The sequence below is a fragment of the Terrapene carolina genome, unplaced genomic scaffold (assembly GCF_002925995.2).
Source record: "Terrapene carolina triunguis isolate 2854851 unplaced genomic scaffold, T_m_triunguis-2.0 Scaffold111, whole genome shotgun sequence".
Lineage (NCBI taxonomy): Eukaryota > Metazoa > Chordata > Testudines > Emydidae > Terrapene > Terrapene triunguis.
The window spans coordinates 18,830,648-18,848,740 of NW_020664462.1; the positions used below are offsets into that span (position 1 = coordinate 18,830,648).

Here is an 18,093-nt window from a genome sequence, read left to right on the forward strand (position 1 = left end):
TTGTCTTTTCTACATTACTATTTATAATTTACCATCCACATCTAGCAATGGACCTATTCCATCTATTGGGAATTTTAAAAATACCTACAGGTTTAAAAAATGTCGTCTTATTGTCTTTAACACCATTGGCCATTGGTTCCTTTGGCCTTAACAGTCACCTACATTTTTTAACATGTGACTTCTATTCATTATCATTTACGTTCCCACTTTTCCATCCTTTATATATTGATTTTGTTATGCTTTATCTCTACTTCTACTTCTCCTTGTGTGTTCCTCATTTTATGGGTTCCCAACTTGATTCGCTGGGGCCTAATTTGCTGAAGTGCAGAGCATTCACAATGGCAAATGAAATTAAGGAGAGCTGTGCTTGAATATATAAAAATGATATATAATGTTAAGTTCTCTGGAAAAAACAGGTCCTAGGCATCTCAAATTGGCTCCCAAAACTACTGGATACTTTTGACCTTAATCTCTCTGTGCCCCAGCTCCCCATATTTAAAACTGGGATAATGCCCTCTCGCTTCACAAGGGTGTTGGGAAGATAAATGAATTAATGCTTGTGAAGCATATGGATACTAGAGTAATGAGTGCAACAGGAAAGCCAAGAGGATATTAATAATTCTGTCTTCAAAGCAGGGTTTGAACAGTTTGCAGTAAATAAGGTGAACAACGAGGAGAAAACAAAATTTTCAATAGTGAGTCATTAACTGAACTGGGTCCATCCTGTGGACTGAAAGAGGCAGCAGTCTTGTGGAAATAATATGTGATAACATAATTAAAGATTGTATTATAATGCACATGCACACGGGGGCTGAATTAAGGTTGCTCAGACAACCTTAATTTGTGCATTTCTTAACTTTGAGTGCTTGGCTTTGCAATCTAATTCATGTTCTTTTAATGTAGTTTTGTGTGTGTAATATATTGTATGTGTGTGTATAGTAAAATCAACTATTTTCTACGGTGTGTGGGAGAATTTGCAATTTGTAAGTTACATTTCTACTTTGCTTTGCAAGACAGAATAAGAGTTTTTATTAAGGGTCCAGTCCTGCTCCATTTGAAGTCAATGGGAGTTTTTATATTTACTTTAATGAGTACAGGAGAAGGCCCTTAATCACTTCTCATGGAAAAAGTAATGAAAAAAATAGAGAGTGTGGTGTAAATAAATACAGTATGACGCACAGATGATTCAAATCATAAAGAGCATCAGTAGAAGTGAGTCCTGTATTATATTTTCTTGAGGAGGAAGGGTCCAATTTAGACTCTCGAGAGAAACAGTCCATTAGTCCTCAGCAATGATACATTTCAGAGATAACAGTGCTGTACATATGTTCTGAATGCACTTAGTGACATTAAGGAATTATTTGAACAAGTCATGCTCGGCCTGATTTCCTTATGTCAATAGGATCTGTGGGTGCTCAGCCTCTCTGAAAATTCAGAATAGCTATGTCAGGTCTTTCTACTGCTTATGTAACTTAACCAAAGAGCATCAGAAATGGAAAGATAACATTGTAAGTTACCGTGGTACCAAACATTCATATTACTTCAAATGTGTGTTATGTCTTGCATTAATTTCCTACCTATGTGTGGGAACCTGCTTATGGCCTACCAATAGACATCAAGCCCCACTCCCCATAATTCGTATGTACTGCTCTGTTTTATCTTAGGGTCAGCCTACACTGCACACTCCCCTCACAGCAGTGTGTAGAGTACATACACAGCATGCCCCCCAGCAGTGGTATAAATAGCAGCATAGATGGTGAGGCACTGCTCAGGCGAGAAGAGTAAAGAGATGCCTGAACCCTCAGGGTATATACCTGACCCAGTTCTCTACGCACCCATGCAGGGCCTCCCCCATCTAGAAATAGCAGTGCAGTGTCCCGCTCTCTCCCCACTGCTGGAGTTTTTCCCCACCACAGGGAGCTGCCAGAGGCTTTCCCCGCTACCATGAAAGACTCTGGCTGTGGGGAAAGGCTCTGGCCACAGGAGGCAATAGGGAAAGGGTCCAGGGCAGCTCCCTGCTGCCAGAACCTTTCTCCACTGCCTCCCCCTGCCAGAGCCTTTTACTGCCATGTGTAGCTGCACACCACAGTGTGGATGCAACCTGCTTTTCATTGCAGCGTGTAGCTACACATCTCCTACATGCCACGGTCAGTGGTTTGCAGTGCAGACATATCTTTAGGCACAGCGGACTTGCCCAGGCTAGAAAAATGGGTTGAGGTTAGGGTATGGTCGCTCACTGACTTTTTCATTCATGCAGATGAATTTCAATGCCTTTTACCTTAACTGACCAGCTTGTGCTGTGTCCTATGGCAGAGTCTTGGCACTATGTAAAACACCCTAAGAGGGAGCCTAGGGTACACCTCGACCTATTAAATCTAGATAAAAGATACTGAAATGCATCCACACTACAAAAAAGGTTGTGACAAGATTCAGATTAGTTAACACATCCCAATCTATCCTTGACACATTTTTAAGTATTGACAAGCCCAGTTATTCCTATTGCTGTTGTACCTACTAAAAATTCAATACAAATATCCAAAGGAGAAAAAAAAAGGAATGAAAACTTGGATGGCTGAGGTGGCATCTGGAACCAAATCTCGGAGACTCTTGAAGGCTGATAGCTCATATACTGTATGGAGATTAGAAACTAAATACTGTAATAAAGATTTAAATTAAGCTCTGACTGTTAGCAACATACATGGCCTGATTCTCCTATCTCATAGCTGCCAATCAAGAGTAACTCTCCTGAACTCGAGAGTTACAGCAATGTAAACCCAATGCAAATGAGAGGAGATTCAAGTTGAGAGTATTTTCTTCAAAGCTACTATTGCGGGTAGGTCAGGAGAGAGGGGGGAGGGATAGCTCAGTGGTTTGAGCATTGGCCTGCTAAACCCAGGGTTGTGAGCTCAATCCTGGAGGGGGCCACTTAGGGATCTGGGGCAAAATCAGTACTTGGTCCTGCTAGTGAAGGCAGGGGGCTGGACTCAATAACCTTTCAAGGTCCCTTCCAGTTCTAGGAGATAAGATATTTTTAAAAATTTAATTAATTTAACTATACTTTAGCAAACATTCTCACCAAAGCTTCTATTTTACAACTATGTGTACTCAGTATATTGGGTAATGAACATTTTTTAGATGTGCCTAACTTGATGGCTATTGAGTTACATACATTCTAAATAAGTGAGATAACAAATTTAACAATTGCAGTTTATTTAATATATTTTTTTAAAATGAACATTGAAACTTAAAATTCCATATGTAGGGCCAAGTTCTGCCCTCAGATGCCAAAAACCTGCAAATGAATGAAGTTGCTTATATGCATCTGAGGGCCCTAAAGCTTCAAGCTGTGCACCAATATTGGCCAGCTATGTAACCATGTGATTGTTACTCCAATCTCTTTACAAAAGAGAAAGTATCATTGTAAAATAACTCATATTATAGATATAATCAAATGTCTTGGTTTCTCCTGAGAGAAAACTAATCACACTTCTTGTACCCTTTCTATGTACTTTCATATTTAATTATTTTCCAGGCATTCCATTGGTCATTTTATTTGGGATGTATGTGATAGAATAAAAAACATAATCAACTTTAAAAATCATATTCCTGTTGAAAAGATTCCTGGATCAAAGTTTTCTGTAACTTAAAGAAGTTAGCAATAAAACATTATGTGATGTCTGGTACTGTGTGAATTTAACAGTGGTTTGGGGGTAGAAAGTTTCATTGTTTCCCCTGTAAGGCCAAGTTAGGCCACCATGCTGCAATCAGATTCACAATTGCAGACCCCTGGCTCCGTGTGGGTGCAGGGGTTGGGCTAGCAGATCTAATGGCAAGATCAGGGCTTAACTCAGTCAGTTTCTCCCTCACTAAGACAACCTTTATACATAAAGACAGGAGAGCAGAAGAATCCTTGTTGATGTATTTAAAAAAATTAAGGCCAGGCTATTTCAAGCATGCTGAATCAGAAAAGTTTATTTTCATTAGTTTAAAAAGTTTAAGTTGATAGTTTCCTGATTAAGTACGATAACAATAAGATGATAATTAATTCAAATGATTTGAACCAAACTAATTCCCACTAAAGTCAATGCAAAAACTCCCACTGACTTCAATGGGAATTGGATCAAACCACCCAACATCTTAGCAAGCTGAGTGAATTTGTTCTTTTGGGGAAATTGGCAATGAAATATAATGGAAGCTTTAGGTGATTTATTTTTAAATGAACTCCTTCTGTTCCAGAACATTAATAACCTGAATAGTTTGTCACCTTCTTATTAAATACCTATTCAGTATTTCTTTACTAATCCCTTCTCTCTCATTTAAGTTTTTACTACAAATTCATAACCCTTCAAAGCAAATGTGCCTTTCCCCTTCTAGAGCATAAAAATAGTTCTCACCCTAATTGCTCCCAATACTTCTGTTAGTCTTAAAGGTCCACAGGACCCTCTGTTCCTAATTGAGAGTAACTGCTAAAGAAACAGAAATAAACAATCACAGAATCATAGAAGTGTAGAACTGGAAGGGACCTCGAGAGGTCATCTAGTCCAGTCCCCTACACTCAAGGCAAGACTACGTAATAACTAGATCATTCCTGACAGGTGTTTGTCTAATCTGTTCTTACAAACCTTCAGTGATGAAGAGTCCACAACTTCCTTAGGCAATTTGTTCCAGTGCTTAACTACCCTGACAGTTAGGAAGTTTTTCCTAATGTCCAACCTAAACCTCCCTTGCTGCAATTTAAGCCCATTGCTTCTTGTCCTATTCTGAGAGGTTAACAAGAATATTTTTTCTCCCTCCTCCTTGTAACAACCTTTTTATGTACTTGAAAACTTATCATGTCCCCTCCTCAGTCTTCTCTTCTCCAGAGTAAACAAATGCAATTTTCCCAATCTTTCCTTATAGGTCATGTTTTCTAGACCTTTAATCATTTTTTTCTTGTCCTCTGGACTTTCTCCAATTTGTTCACATCTTTCCTGAAATACGGTGCTCCAGAACTGGATACAATACTCCAGTTGAGTCCTTATCAGCATGGAGTAGAGCAGAAGAATTACTTCTTGTGTCTTGCTTACAACATCCCAGAATGAAGTTTGCTTTTTTTTTTGCAACAGTGTTACACTGTTGACTCATATTTAGCTATAAACCCCAGATCCCTTTCCACAGTACTCCTTCCTAGGCAGTCATTTCCCATTTTGTATGTATGCAACTGATTGTTCCATCCTAAATAGAGTACTTTGCATTTGTCTTTATTGAATTTTATCATATTTACTTCATACCATTTCTCCAGTTTGTCCAGATCATTTTGAATTTTAATCCTACCCTCCAAAGCACTTGCAACCCCTCCCAGTTTGGTATCATCCACAAACCTTGTAAGTATACTCTCTATGCCATTATTTAAATCATTGATGAAAATATTAAACAGAACTAGACCCAGGACCGATCCCTGCGGAACTGCACTCGATATGAACTGAATCTATGAGAAACTCATTCAGCAGCAAAGATAAACTGCTATATCTGTAGGCAACAAATTAAGAACCAGATTTCACTAGCCTGGCACATACTGAACAACACTATCTTCAAGGGTACTGGTTGCAGAGGAAATGGCTATTCAATATGAATGAGGGTATCAGAATCTGGTCTAAAACATTAAACCTCCTGTTTCCATAATCCCAGTGGTAATACCTCACTACACCACCATGTATACCCTTAATAGACACACAATGCAAATGCAGTTCCTTTCTTTTTACACACTGCTGGTGTACAAAGAAAAAGAAATGTGAAGATTTCATCACTGAGCCCTGTGAAGGGGAACACTTACCATCTGTGCTGCCTAGTGGTGAAGCTGCTTCCCCCTGGGCATTCCCCTTTCTTCCCTACCGTTCTGCCCTGTAATGGTGTGCCCTTTCAGTGACTCAGCCCTGAGCCAGCTCACGTTCTCAGGCTATATAGGAAGAGTCCAATAACAAGGAAGTCTTCAGGATTAAGCAAGGGATTTAGGGCTTCCCCCTTGTTTGGGGTCTCATGGTCCAGACTCTTGTGTCTTCCCCCAACTAGGGATTCCCCACCAAGGGGTACAGTTCTGTAGCTGTCCCTCTTTGGGGACTGGTATGGGGGCCCAGGCCCAAGCCCACCCTTTCCAGCAGGCTCCAGCCCAGGGCCCAATGGCAGGCAGCTAAGTCCTGCAGCTTAGGGTGCTATGCAGCTGCCTCCCTGGATCACTACCTAGCAGTCCCCTCTCTCCCCACAAGATAAAGTACTAACACACAATGATAAAGGCTCTAACCTTTAGAGAGTCACAGGTCCTTCTTTGTAGGCTTGGACAGGTCGCTATAGTCAGGCCTCAAGCAGCAAGTGCTCCTGCCGTGCTCCTTCCCAGGAGCTCAGAGGGCAGGTCAGCTTCCTCCCACTGTCTGCCTAATACTGAGCTCCTCTGCTCCCCTTTTTAAGCTTCTCCTCCAGCCAGTTCAGGCTTTGCAGGTACAGTGGGGTGGCGCCGCCTGGGCCCAGAATTGTTCTTTAACCCCTTCCTTTCCAGTGTGGGCTTTGTTACACTCCATCACAGGTCCTCTTCCCACTTTTTGCCAAAACTCAGGACCAGATCCAGCTAAACTATGCTGATTTCCACCAGCTAAGGATGTGACTCTCTGATAGTACTGCAACTCTGTATTGAGGCCTCATTTCAAGGAAGCATCCCGATTCAGGAAAGCACTTCAAACACATAGCTAAGTCTCACTGACTTCAATGACACTGAAGTACATATTTAAGTGCTTTTCTGAACAGAGCATGTGTTTTCCTGCAGTGGGCACTAACACAAAATTTCTAAGCAAGGCCTCAGCACAGAGACTTTCATATTTCTTCCTCTACTTTGAAACTATAAATAAAATAAAATGTTAAGAATTAAAAGAACCAACTATTCTTGTTTGAATGTACTGTCTATTTGCACAGGAAATAGCTGCTTTCTACTGACCCAGAACTTGTAAATTTAACTTTATTTTTGATACTAGATAACATTGAACAGATTGTCCAATTTCTTGTCAGGAAGGAATTTTCTGTCATGTCACATTGGCATGGTCAATTTATTTTCTGGCAAAGAAGTGCCCAGAACTGAACTCAATATTTCAGGGTCAGCCATGCCAGCGCTATAAGGAAAGAGGCACCTCAAATGCAGCCCAAATTTGCATTATCTCAGTTTCCATAATACACTATCCGCTCAGAGCCAGTTAGAAAGCAGTAGCACCACAAAAGATCTTGTAGTAACAATGGGCTGCTAAGTATCTCCTTTCTACTTCCATCTTGTGGATTTTACCCTAGATGTGTTATTGTTGTTTGCCTTATTCCAGGCTGATTCACATTTGGTTACTTCTGGCCATATTTCCAGCCTCTCTAGTTTCTTCTGCACTATTATTTGCAAATTTAATTAACTTAAGTTTCACTCTCTTCACTCCAGATTATTAGCAACAATGTTAAATAAGAACAGGTCTATTCATATACTAATTCCTTCATCTGCCATCAGGAATGTTACAATGTATCCCTTTTTATTTATAGGCCTTTGGTTGGTTTTCAATTCAGGTGACAATGTTTGGGTACAGGATAGTTTGGTGGTTGTAAAAATGGTTCTCTGAAACAGTAAAGCACTTTCCATTTTCCAAATATTCAGAGGATTCCAATATCTCAGAATAACCATCTGCATACAAAATGGGAGAATAAAATGTTCCAGTCCATTTCTTTGTCAACTATTTTTTAGTTATTTACATGTCTGGACTTTTTAATGCATTAATAAGTCACACTAATTCATGATATTTGCAAAACTTTTCATATACATAAACTAATAAAATAAGTTCTTTAAAATGGAAAAAAACGTGGAGACTACAGATTGCAGCTATGTGCATATGTGAGATGTGGAACTGTTACGTACTCGCTGGGTTTTGACAGAGTCCTAATTGAGAAAGAGCAGAAGTGAACTAATTATAGTTTTCCAAACACATTGTATTTTCATGGAGCACAGTGATTACTGTTAACACATATATGTATACGGAGTGGCATTGTTTTCTTTCTTTTAGTGTCTAAAAAGAATCTAGAATCCCTATATTATTTTGAAGGAAACTCAAGTTAATAATATTTACAATAAGTTTGGTTCTCTGTTACAACACATGAAATGGGACAGGAAAAAGATCAGGAGGGAGTTTCTGGCACTCATTGTGTGTGTGTGTAAGCACACACACGGTGATGGGGAGGAGGGAATGGGCATAGGCTGGGATAACAGGCCTGCTGCTCTGGACAGGGTCCTGAAAGAGGTCAGCTGGAAATTTCATGCACTCTTTTGAGGATCAGGCTATTCATTGACTCCTTCAACCTATTTCACCCTGACTAGCTCCACCACTTAGACACTGACTATGACATCTTTAGCTTGGATTTCATCAGATCTGGCAGACAGGGCAATGAGTGATAACATGCATATCAGACATGCCTACAGTTGACGGCATGTGTTGCTGGCAATCCTGGCAGGAAGGAGCAAACTGCTGGCAGTGACAGCTGAGTCAAAGTGGGTATCTGTCTATCTTACAGATTTCTTTAGTGCCCACCACCAAAGTCATTAAGCACCTGGAAGAAGTGGGAGATATTCCTTCTTGAAGAATAGGCATCAACTTTATCATCGCCTGGGAGGTACATAGGAGGAGCCCATCTCTCCATGTGCGAATGGGAATTTGACTGATGGTGGAATCCTGCATTTGCAAGTGAAGTCTTGCTCTGGTGTGATACTACAGAACTACTAGAAAAACAGGAACATTTCTCACAAATAAACAAAGATTATGAAAAATGTGTTCCCTTTTCTTGTTAAAAAATTTCAATGTTATCTAATTGTTCTAATCTGCAGGTCATTCAGGAAGACCTGGTAGCTCTCCTCAAAAGACACATAAGGGCAAGAAATGGTAGAGGCAAACTGAGAGGATTACATTTTTACACTTGCTAGGATCATTTATTCTATACCTGACAGCCTTTGGTCCACACTCTGATGTACATTATAAACTGATGTAAATCTGGAGTAATTCCAATGAAGACAATAGAGCTAAATGTTCATTCTATGTATTTAAATGTACTGTACAGTTTAAATAATGTATACAATCATATTAAACTGAAGGAAAATTAGTATGTATTATAAATACACAAATGCTTAAAATGTTAGTAGTATGCAACAGTAGCAGAAATCTTATAGTAGTCACTGATAATGGCATCATCACTGGGTCCTGATCCACAACTGGGGCTACTAGGAATTACAGTAATACAAATAATAAATAATAATGATGATAATAAAAATAATCATGAGTTTTTGAGCATTATAGTTTATGAACCCTACACCTCTGCTGTTAGGGTATGTCTACACTTCCAGTTGGAGGTGTGATTCCCAGCTCAAGAAGACATTCTTGCACTACCTCTCATCAAGCTAGCATGCTAAAAATCGAGTGTAGTCACAGTGGTGGGATAGGCCCTGACTACATGCTTAGGGTCTCATACAGGTATGTACCCGGGGCCTAGCCCCTCCCACAGCTTGTGCAGTCATGGCTACATTCTATTTTTCATTGAGCTAGCACAAGTATGTTTTCTGGGAATCAGACCCCCAGCTCAAAGTGTAGACATACCTTTAGCTTAGATGAGAATTTCAACTCAAATAAAAGATGATCTGTACCCTCAAACGTGTACACAATTCCTGTAGATTTCAGAGTAATATGCATGTATTTGGGAGCAGAATTTGGCCCTACAGTTTCAAGCAGATAAAGGTATAACACAATCCAATGGTTGGAAGTTCAAGCTAGATAATTTCAGACTGGAAATAAGTTGTACATTTTTAATGGTGAATATAATTAACCATTGGAACAGTTAACCAAGGATTGTGCTGGATTCTCCATCACTGACAATTTTAAAATCAAGATTGGGATGTTTTTCTAAAAGATATGCTTGAGGTATTATTTTGGGGAAGCTCTATGGTATTTGTTATACAGGAGGTCAGACCTCACTAGATGATCACAATGGTTCCTTCTGGCCTTGGAATCTATGAAACTCTTTTGAACATCTGCATCTGAACGAACAGAATAATTGTTTTTCTTACCTTACTATCATCACCATTGTCATGATAACCACAAGCGCTTATGTAATCTGGAAATATCTCTGACCATCCGTCACTTGTACAATTTTTGCTAATATTTCCTGTAAAATAAAATTCACAAATTTATTCCACATAGATTTAAAAGTTTCCTAACCAACAGGCCTTAAAGCCAAGCTTCATAAAAATTGTGCCTTCTTGTGAAACTACTCCATTAATTTGCTTTTGTGCCCCAGCACTGTCATTAAGCAATCCCACATATTTCCATTCATGTGCACTTATTGTTTTAACATTTATTCTTGGTTCTGAGTCATACCAAATATCTTTGCTATGCTAAAGAAACACACATACAAAATTGCAATGCCATGCCTCCTACTTTCAATCACGGAGTGTTTCACAGAAACAGCCTGAAAGATTTTGTAGTTTTGTTAAAATTACTCTGAAGGGAGTTTATTATCTTCCACTTTTGGAGAATTATTTGTAGTTAAGCTGGTTTGATGGACAAGTAATTTGAATGAAAATGGCTCTGTACAAACCTTGATTACTCTAAACTATTATTTAAGATCTTCTGAGCAGATGATATTAAGTGTTCTACTGAAAAGTTATTGAAGTGCTTGGATGTAGACAGTGGTGAATGTCTACATAGACAGATGAACATGCATCTGGATTATAACAAATTCTGATTTAGCATGTAATGCATTTTAAAGGCCCTCTCAAATTATGTGTACAGATGCAGGGAGGAGGGAAAATGCCACAATACAGGCAAACTTTAGGGCCTTCCATCCATCCTCCACACCCATAATTCAATGGGGGGGGACCAAGGGAAATCCTTTTGTTTTAACTGTGAGTCAACAGCGTGCCCTTGTTGCCAAGAAAGCGAACGGCATATTGGGCTGCATTCGTATGAGCACTGCCAGCAGATCGAAGGAAGTGATTATTCCCTGTATTCGGCACTGGTGAGGCCACATCTGCAGTATTGCGTCCAGTTTTGGGTCCCCCACTACAGAAAGGATGTGGACAAACTGGAGAGAGTCCAGCGGAGGGCAACAAAAATTATCAGGGGGCTGAAGCACATGACTTATGAGGAGAGGCTGAGGGAACAGGGGTTATTTAGTCTGTGTGTAGGAGGGGGGGGGGGGGGGGGGAGATTATAGCAGCCTTCAACTACCTGAAGGGGGGTTCCAAAGGGGATGGAGCTCGGCTGTTTTCAGTGGTGTCAGATGACAGAACAAAGAGCAATGGTCTCAAGTTGCAATGGGGGAGGTCTAGGTTGGATATTAGGAAACATTATTTCACTAGGAGGGTGGTGAACCTAAGGAGGTGGTGGAATCTCCATCCTTAGAGGTTTTTAAGGCCTGGCTTGACAAAGCCCTGGCTGGCATGATTTAGTTGGGGTTGGTCCTGCTTTGAGCAGGAGGTTGTATTAGATGACCTCCTGAGGTCTCTTCCAACTCTAATCTTCTATGATTCTATGATACTATGAATTTAAGCATGAAAGGACATCTGGTCCCTGTCAACTATAAAGTTGTCAAAGTGGCCCTCTTATCTGTGATAAACTAGGAGCCCACACTCTGAAGCAATATGGTCAATAGCACATGGGGGAGACTTACCAACTAAGAAGTTAAAGTTATTCATATAAGATGCATGCACATTATTCATGATGCAATACATTACATAGGTTCAGACAGGAGAGGTGAGGTCCAATTCAGATAAGCATACAGGCTTTTGGGACCTTATCTCAACTTCTGAGTCTGGAACACTGAGCAGGAATTTTGTGAGGACAGGCTTTCTTTTACAACTCCGATCAGTTTTAGGAGGCCCTGTGTCATGTGAAGTGCCATCTTTTAGGGGAAAAAATTCAAAATAGAGGTCCGGAGCAACTGTAGTGATTAAAGATCTCATGGCACTTTTTGCAAAAGTAGAGGTGTTACAGTGACTTGTCCAAATTCATGTTAAGGAAATTACATTCTGACCCCTTAAATTCAGCCTCTAGTTTCAATTGTATACAGTATTTTCTTTACTCAGTGTTGTTTTGTATAGTGTTGCTGTGAGCTGTTGAGCAATAGTCACTCAAAAAAGAGGGTGCATTTCACGGATGGAGAAAAGCATTACAGTGTATATGTAGTATACCAAATGATTTCCCATTTCCCGTCAACTGGATTTGTCTGAATGATAGATTTGAGCTAGATGATCTTGATCACCTTTTACACATTCTAGAACTCTTTGTTTCCTTTTGTGAGTTTGGGTAAGGAACAATATTATAACTGTATTTTCCACTACATGCATCCGATGAAGTAGGCTATAGCCCATGAAAGCTTATGCTCAAATAAATTTGTTAGTCTCTAAGATGCCACAAGTCCTCCTGTTCTTTTTGCGGATACAGACTAACACGGCTGCTACTCGGAAATATTATAACTGTTGCTTAGCACTATGAACGTGGCTGTGCTAGAAGAAATTGCCCCCTTCTCGGAATTCTAAATTTATGCTTATTCTAATTTATACTTCGTTTGTGCAACTGATGACCCATCTCTGCTCCTCAATCCCATGGACAGGTGCCAGATAGATTAGGTTTTCCTACTACAAGTGTTTTCTTGGAAGAGCCGCAATGGAAGCCATTGAAAAGCTATTTTCAGGGTTGTGGAATTTTGGTACAATGATCAGGGCCGCCCCGGGGCGGAGGGAGGGGGGGCAAGTGGGGCAATTTGCCCCAGGCCCTACAGGGGCCCCCCAAGAGAATACAGTATTCTATAGTATTCCAACTTTTTTTTATGGAAGGGGCCCCTGAAATTGCTTTGCCCCAGGCCCCCTGAATCCTCTGGGCAGCCCTGAAAATGATATCCTCTCAGAAGTTCTTGATATCCAACAGAAAAGCTTACAGTTACAGAGATATGCTGTATGAAAATAATCTTTTCCCCACAGGTAGATTACAACCCACTTTCATATTTCCTGCCAAGTAGCATGTCCATGAGCCACCAACAGCTGAGGTTACACCACTGAAATACTGTGCGAAGATCTGGTTTTTGACCCGTTTTTTGACCCCTTTTACAAAGAGACACAGACCTATTTCCTCGCTGATTCTGCCGTTCTCTAAAGCCTAATACTGGCTAATACGGTCCAGTGACTAGATCACCAAATTAAGACACTAAGACCTGGGTTCCATTCCTGACTCTGTGATTTACAATGTAAACTTGGGCCAGTTATATAACTTCTTCATGCCACAGGTTCCTTACCGGGAAAATAATACTTACCCAACTTGCAAAACACTTTGAGATCTACATGTGACCATCTAAATGTAAGCATTATGTAATATTATAAATTGCACTGACCAGATGTGCTGCAGAATTAAAGCACCCTGGATAGATGTGATACTGGATATTACCAGCTAAACTAGGCCCCCTAGCAACCTGGCTAAGAGATTAAGCTGGGTCTTTCAGGTTGTGGTAAAAAACAACATGAAGGTGATTATAATCCCATGTAATTCCCACCAGTGTTAATTTTTCTAAATTATGTAGCATTGTTGCATGCATTTTTAAGTGCTCATCACCAGAGGATAGGGGACCTCTTCCCACAAACAAATGGGAACTGCCCATAGGCACAGAGGCAGTGACTAGCTTCTAAAAGAGCTGCATCTAGGTGGCAATCATGACTGATGTAGTCAGGTCAAACACAGCAGGGCCCTCAGGTTTGATTAGTGTCAATGTATGTGAACATCGACTGAAATCTGAATAGCATTTGGGTAATTGGCACAATTCATTTAGTGCTTTCATGATGGCATCTCATACTTTCTAATTGGCACCACTGAGAAGGCTCACTCTTCTCTCTCTAAAAATAAGACAATATCCTAAACTCCAAATACATGCTTTTACAATTTACTGTACATGAGCAAATTTGCCATAGAGACAGAATAGATTTCACCCAACTGAATGGTTTCAGGTGAACCTTGCAGTGCGTGAGGTTTTTCTTTAAAAAAAAAAAAAAAAAAGGCCACTTTAGTTACATAAAATAACTTAAAACAAATACCTGGTTTGCTGAAAAGGTGGCTAAATACTTTTGGACAAGGGACACTGACAGTCTCTCCAATTTCAGCAGGGCGCCAGCAAGTAATGTTATCCCAAACTCCAACGCATCCTGTAAATGAAAATGAAAGTTGCAGACCTGAATCCATCAAAGTGAAATAAACATCTGGAAATAGATCTTGGTCATCTTATTCCTACTTAAACCAATGGGAGTTTTGCAGGAGTAATTAAAGAAGGATTTGGCCCTTTAAGGAAAATTGCTAAAACAATATTTACTAGGAGAATGGTAAAAGATTTTAAAATAAGAGCCCACTGATTAGCTAGTTACTTTGCAAATCAGTGCCCTTGTTCTGGAAATGCATTTGTTTATGAAGTCTACCACACAAATAATGTCATCTTGATGTGATCATCCTGAAGGAATCATTTGTAGGTAATGAAGATAACAAAGATTAATGAGTAATTTCTGAGGGTTCATATGTATTAGTAGCAACACTAAATTTTAGAATTCCATTAACATTTGCTTAATTAAAGCTAAATAGGATGGGTGCGTCTTTAGCAATACATACGACATCCAAAAAAGGAATTGATTGCACTAAGCAATAGGATAATGAATTATTTGAGTCTGTTCTGATTAATGTATTTTCAAAGCAGTGTTCAGGAGTTACAAAATCAACTTTCCTTACCAAAAAAAAATGGGTTTTGGGCAAAGAACTCCTCCTCTCACAGATGCATTGCCAGGGCATTTGATTCTAACTTTCAGAATGACAGATAAAGTACTAGACCCTGATCCTGCAAAGACGTATGGGTGTGCTGAACTTTATGGAATGTGGCACAATCCAATGCCTTGTCCTTCTAATGACCATATTGGGCACTGGATCAAGCCCTATGAATATTCAGTGGAACTAATCATAGTGCATAGAGCTAAACATGCACACAATTTCTTGCAGGGTCAGAGCCCAAGTAAACAGCTGAAATAATTAAACATTATTTTTATCAGGATTATAAAAACATCCATTGGTGTATGTGCAAGATTCTGGGCAGTTACATCGATAAAACATAAAAAAAAAAGAAGTATATTCTGTTGCCAACAACTGGCAGAAACAATAGACTATCTGCAAATTAAATGTACAGTAAATGTAATAGAGAGAGCGTTAAAAAAACCCCACCCCTATCTTACTCAATACTTTTTACATCTTTCGGTAAAGGATGATGGAAAATTCGTTCCTTTCAGCAGAGAGCATAAAAGGTCAAGCTGATTCAGAAACTGCTCACATTTTAGGATTGCTCTGCTAAAACGTTGATGGTCTTAAAGACACACTGTAGATTTAATGTGTGTCAGTGGTGTTACACTTTTTAAATTCTAGAAAAAAATATCAAAAAGAAAAATGGGATCAGTAGAAAATAATTATTTTATCCATTTCATTTCACCATGACACATCAAAGGCTAACCGCCATCTTTTTTTAAACTTGTCAGCTGTGCTACCTGTCACTGGTTTTACTCATTTGGAGATAACACCATCAACACAAGAGAACATCAGTGTTCCAACATTATTTTTTATTTAATGAAGAGATTGTGAGCAGATCTGTGGTACAAAAGGATACATTTAGTAATTTTCTATTTGATAAATCTACAATACAAAATGACACAATATACATTTCAACAGGGGTGCTGGGAATAATTTGCATAGTGGGGGTGCTGAGAGCTATTGAACCAAACTGTGAACCCTGGATATGATAGAAACCACTTCAAGCCAGGGGGTGCAGCAGCACCCTCAGCACTCCTAGTTCCAGCACCTGTGCATTCCAAAATCTTCTGCTATAGCCAACCTACATTGCTTTACATTGTGAGGCCAAGTCAGCACTGGAGTGGAAGAGCTTTACAAAAAATGGAAGAGCTGTATTAAAAGAGAGCTTCAAAGCGATTTCTTGGCATTTCTTTAAAGAAGTAAAAGGAGCTGGTGGGGCTGGTGGCTCCCTAAAGTGATCTGCTGTCTGGTTAGTCCACCTTGAGCAAGAAAGCTGTGTTTCATATTCATTTTATATTGAACCCAGTAGTAGGCGATACATCATCATAATACATGTAGGGCTTTTAACTAAAACAGAGGATCTCAAAACATTTTATAAATAAAATAATGAGACTTCGGCATCGCCCGTGTGAAATAGCTAGGCATTACCATACTCATTGGCAGCAGGAGAAAACAGTCAGAGACAGGGTATGTGACTTCCTGGTAGAACAGAAAATATAAACAGAAGTCCTGACACTCAGTCCCCAGATCTAGTCAGTAAACAATATTTCCTCTACACTGTTGGGGATTATAAAATATGTGTCTCTCATTGACATTAACTGGAGTGACATAGTTTAAAATTCCAGAAACTGGTTTGACTATTAAGGGATAAGAGTTCTGAGAGTAATACTATGTTACTGCCTAAGAAATAAAATGTTTTATAAATAACTGCAGACAGAAAACTTTACAGTTTTTTTCTTCTATGCTGTAGAAATCATGGTAATAGAACAAAGTTAATTCTGTCTGTTTCACTGACTAGATGGACTACAACAGAAACAGTACTATGAGATTCTACCTTCAAAATCTGGCAAACTGAAGTTGGAAAAGTAATATTTTAATATTTTACAAGTTGTATATTTAGATTAAACCATCAAGGTGCTATAAATCTTGAGCTAGCTTGTTAACCACATTGAGCAGTACCTCACTTTGTAAGTAGTACCTCACTTCGCTAGCCATTGATTTCAACTGGCCACACAAGGAGAAAGGTACGACTCAATGTAAGTAAGGTTGGCACAATCTAGCCCTTAGAAAAATTGTGGGTTCATGTTTTCTGAGCTCAAAAAGTTTTAGGACAAGACATAAACCAAAACCATTTGTAATAGAACCATAATACACAAGCACCCTAATGCCATATAGACATTAGTTACCATATTCATGGTCATGAACATTTAAGGCAGTGAATTGGGTTTAGAGAGGAAAATGAAAGTTGGAGGTAAACTAACCCCATGGTGATTATGGGACAAATTCTGCTCTCAGTTACACTGTTAAACTCCAGAGTAACTCCTGCAGGAGTCCTGCCTCAAATTCTCTACACCTGTAATGGGGTTTACAAACCCCACACTGAGCATAGACAGAGGCGCAGGGAAGAGTCTCTCCTGTTTACAAGCAAGCAGCTTGATCACACCCACGCTTAGCTGCTGGAACTGCCAATCATTACACCATTACAGGCGCAGAGCATTTGAGGAAGGACTCCTGCACACTTTGTAAGGTGCCAGAAGGAAGCCCTGTTTTGCTGCACCTAAGGAACTCCACATCTGGGGAAGGTACAAAGCTTTCCCACATGCTCCATCCCTGGGTGGATAAGACCAATAACAATGAGCTGAAATGTGTCATGAAAATGTGTGCGTACATCCCACCCCCCCCCCACAAAGAGCTGATGGCTACAATGATTTTTCCAGCAGAACACTCAGTCAAATCCATATCATTATACCCTCAGATCTGCCAACGTGATTTGCAAATTCTTTAGGAGCCTTCACAATGTCTCAGTTCTTAAACATGCCACGGTGTTATTGTGGCTGTAGTCTGGGCTGCACTTAAAGTGGTTCAGACAATATGGACTGAGGGATCATTCTGGATCTTCAGTGTAAAAAATAAATCTCAGGTTCAAAACTTTATTTACAGAAAATGTCTGACAGAAACAATCACACAGATCCAAACACTGAAGTCAGTGGGAGTTTTGCTACTGATGTCAATGGAATCAGGACTTGGTCGCTAAACTGTAAAAGGCTAGTCAGAATTAACACAAATGCAGACACAATATGTCTTACTACCAGAAGCATGTGTCTTTTCCTGTGGTGTAGTTTGTGAGAGTTAAACCTGACTGAGATGTTTAGAACAAGAAGTTCGAAAGCTGGTTTTTGGTAAATGAAAAATTTCGATAATGATTTCTATAACACATTTGATAAAAAATTATATTAAC

At 39.6% G+C, this 18,093-nt stretch overlaps 1 protein-coding gene across 1 annotated transcript in view; it reads right to left on the bottom strand.

Moving 5' to 3' along the window:
• The window catches only part of VIPR2 (vasoactive intestinal peptide receptor 2), a 100,536-nt gene that overhangs the window by 54,770 nt on the left and 27,673 nt on the right, over window positions 1-18,093 (bottom strand). Inside the window, exons 3-4 of the mRNA XM_026652146.1 lie at window positions 14,114-14,221; window positions 10,100-10,197 (exon numbers count right to left, since the gene is read on the bottom strand). Coding sequence (XP_026507931.1) covers window positions 10,100-10,197; window positions 14,114-14,221 — 206 coding nt within the window. The remainder of the gene's footprint in view (window positions 1-10,099; window positions 10,198-14,113; window positions 14,222-18,093) is intronic.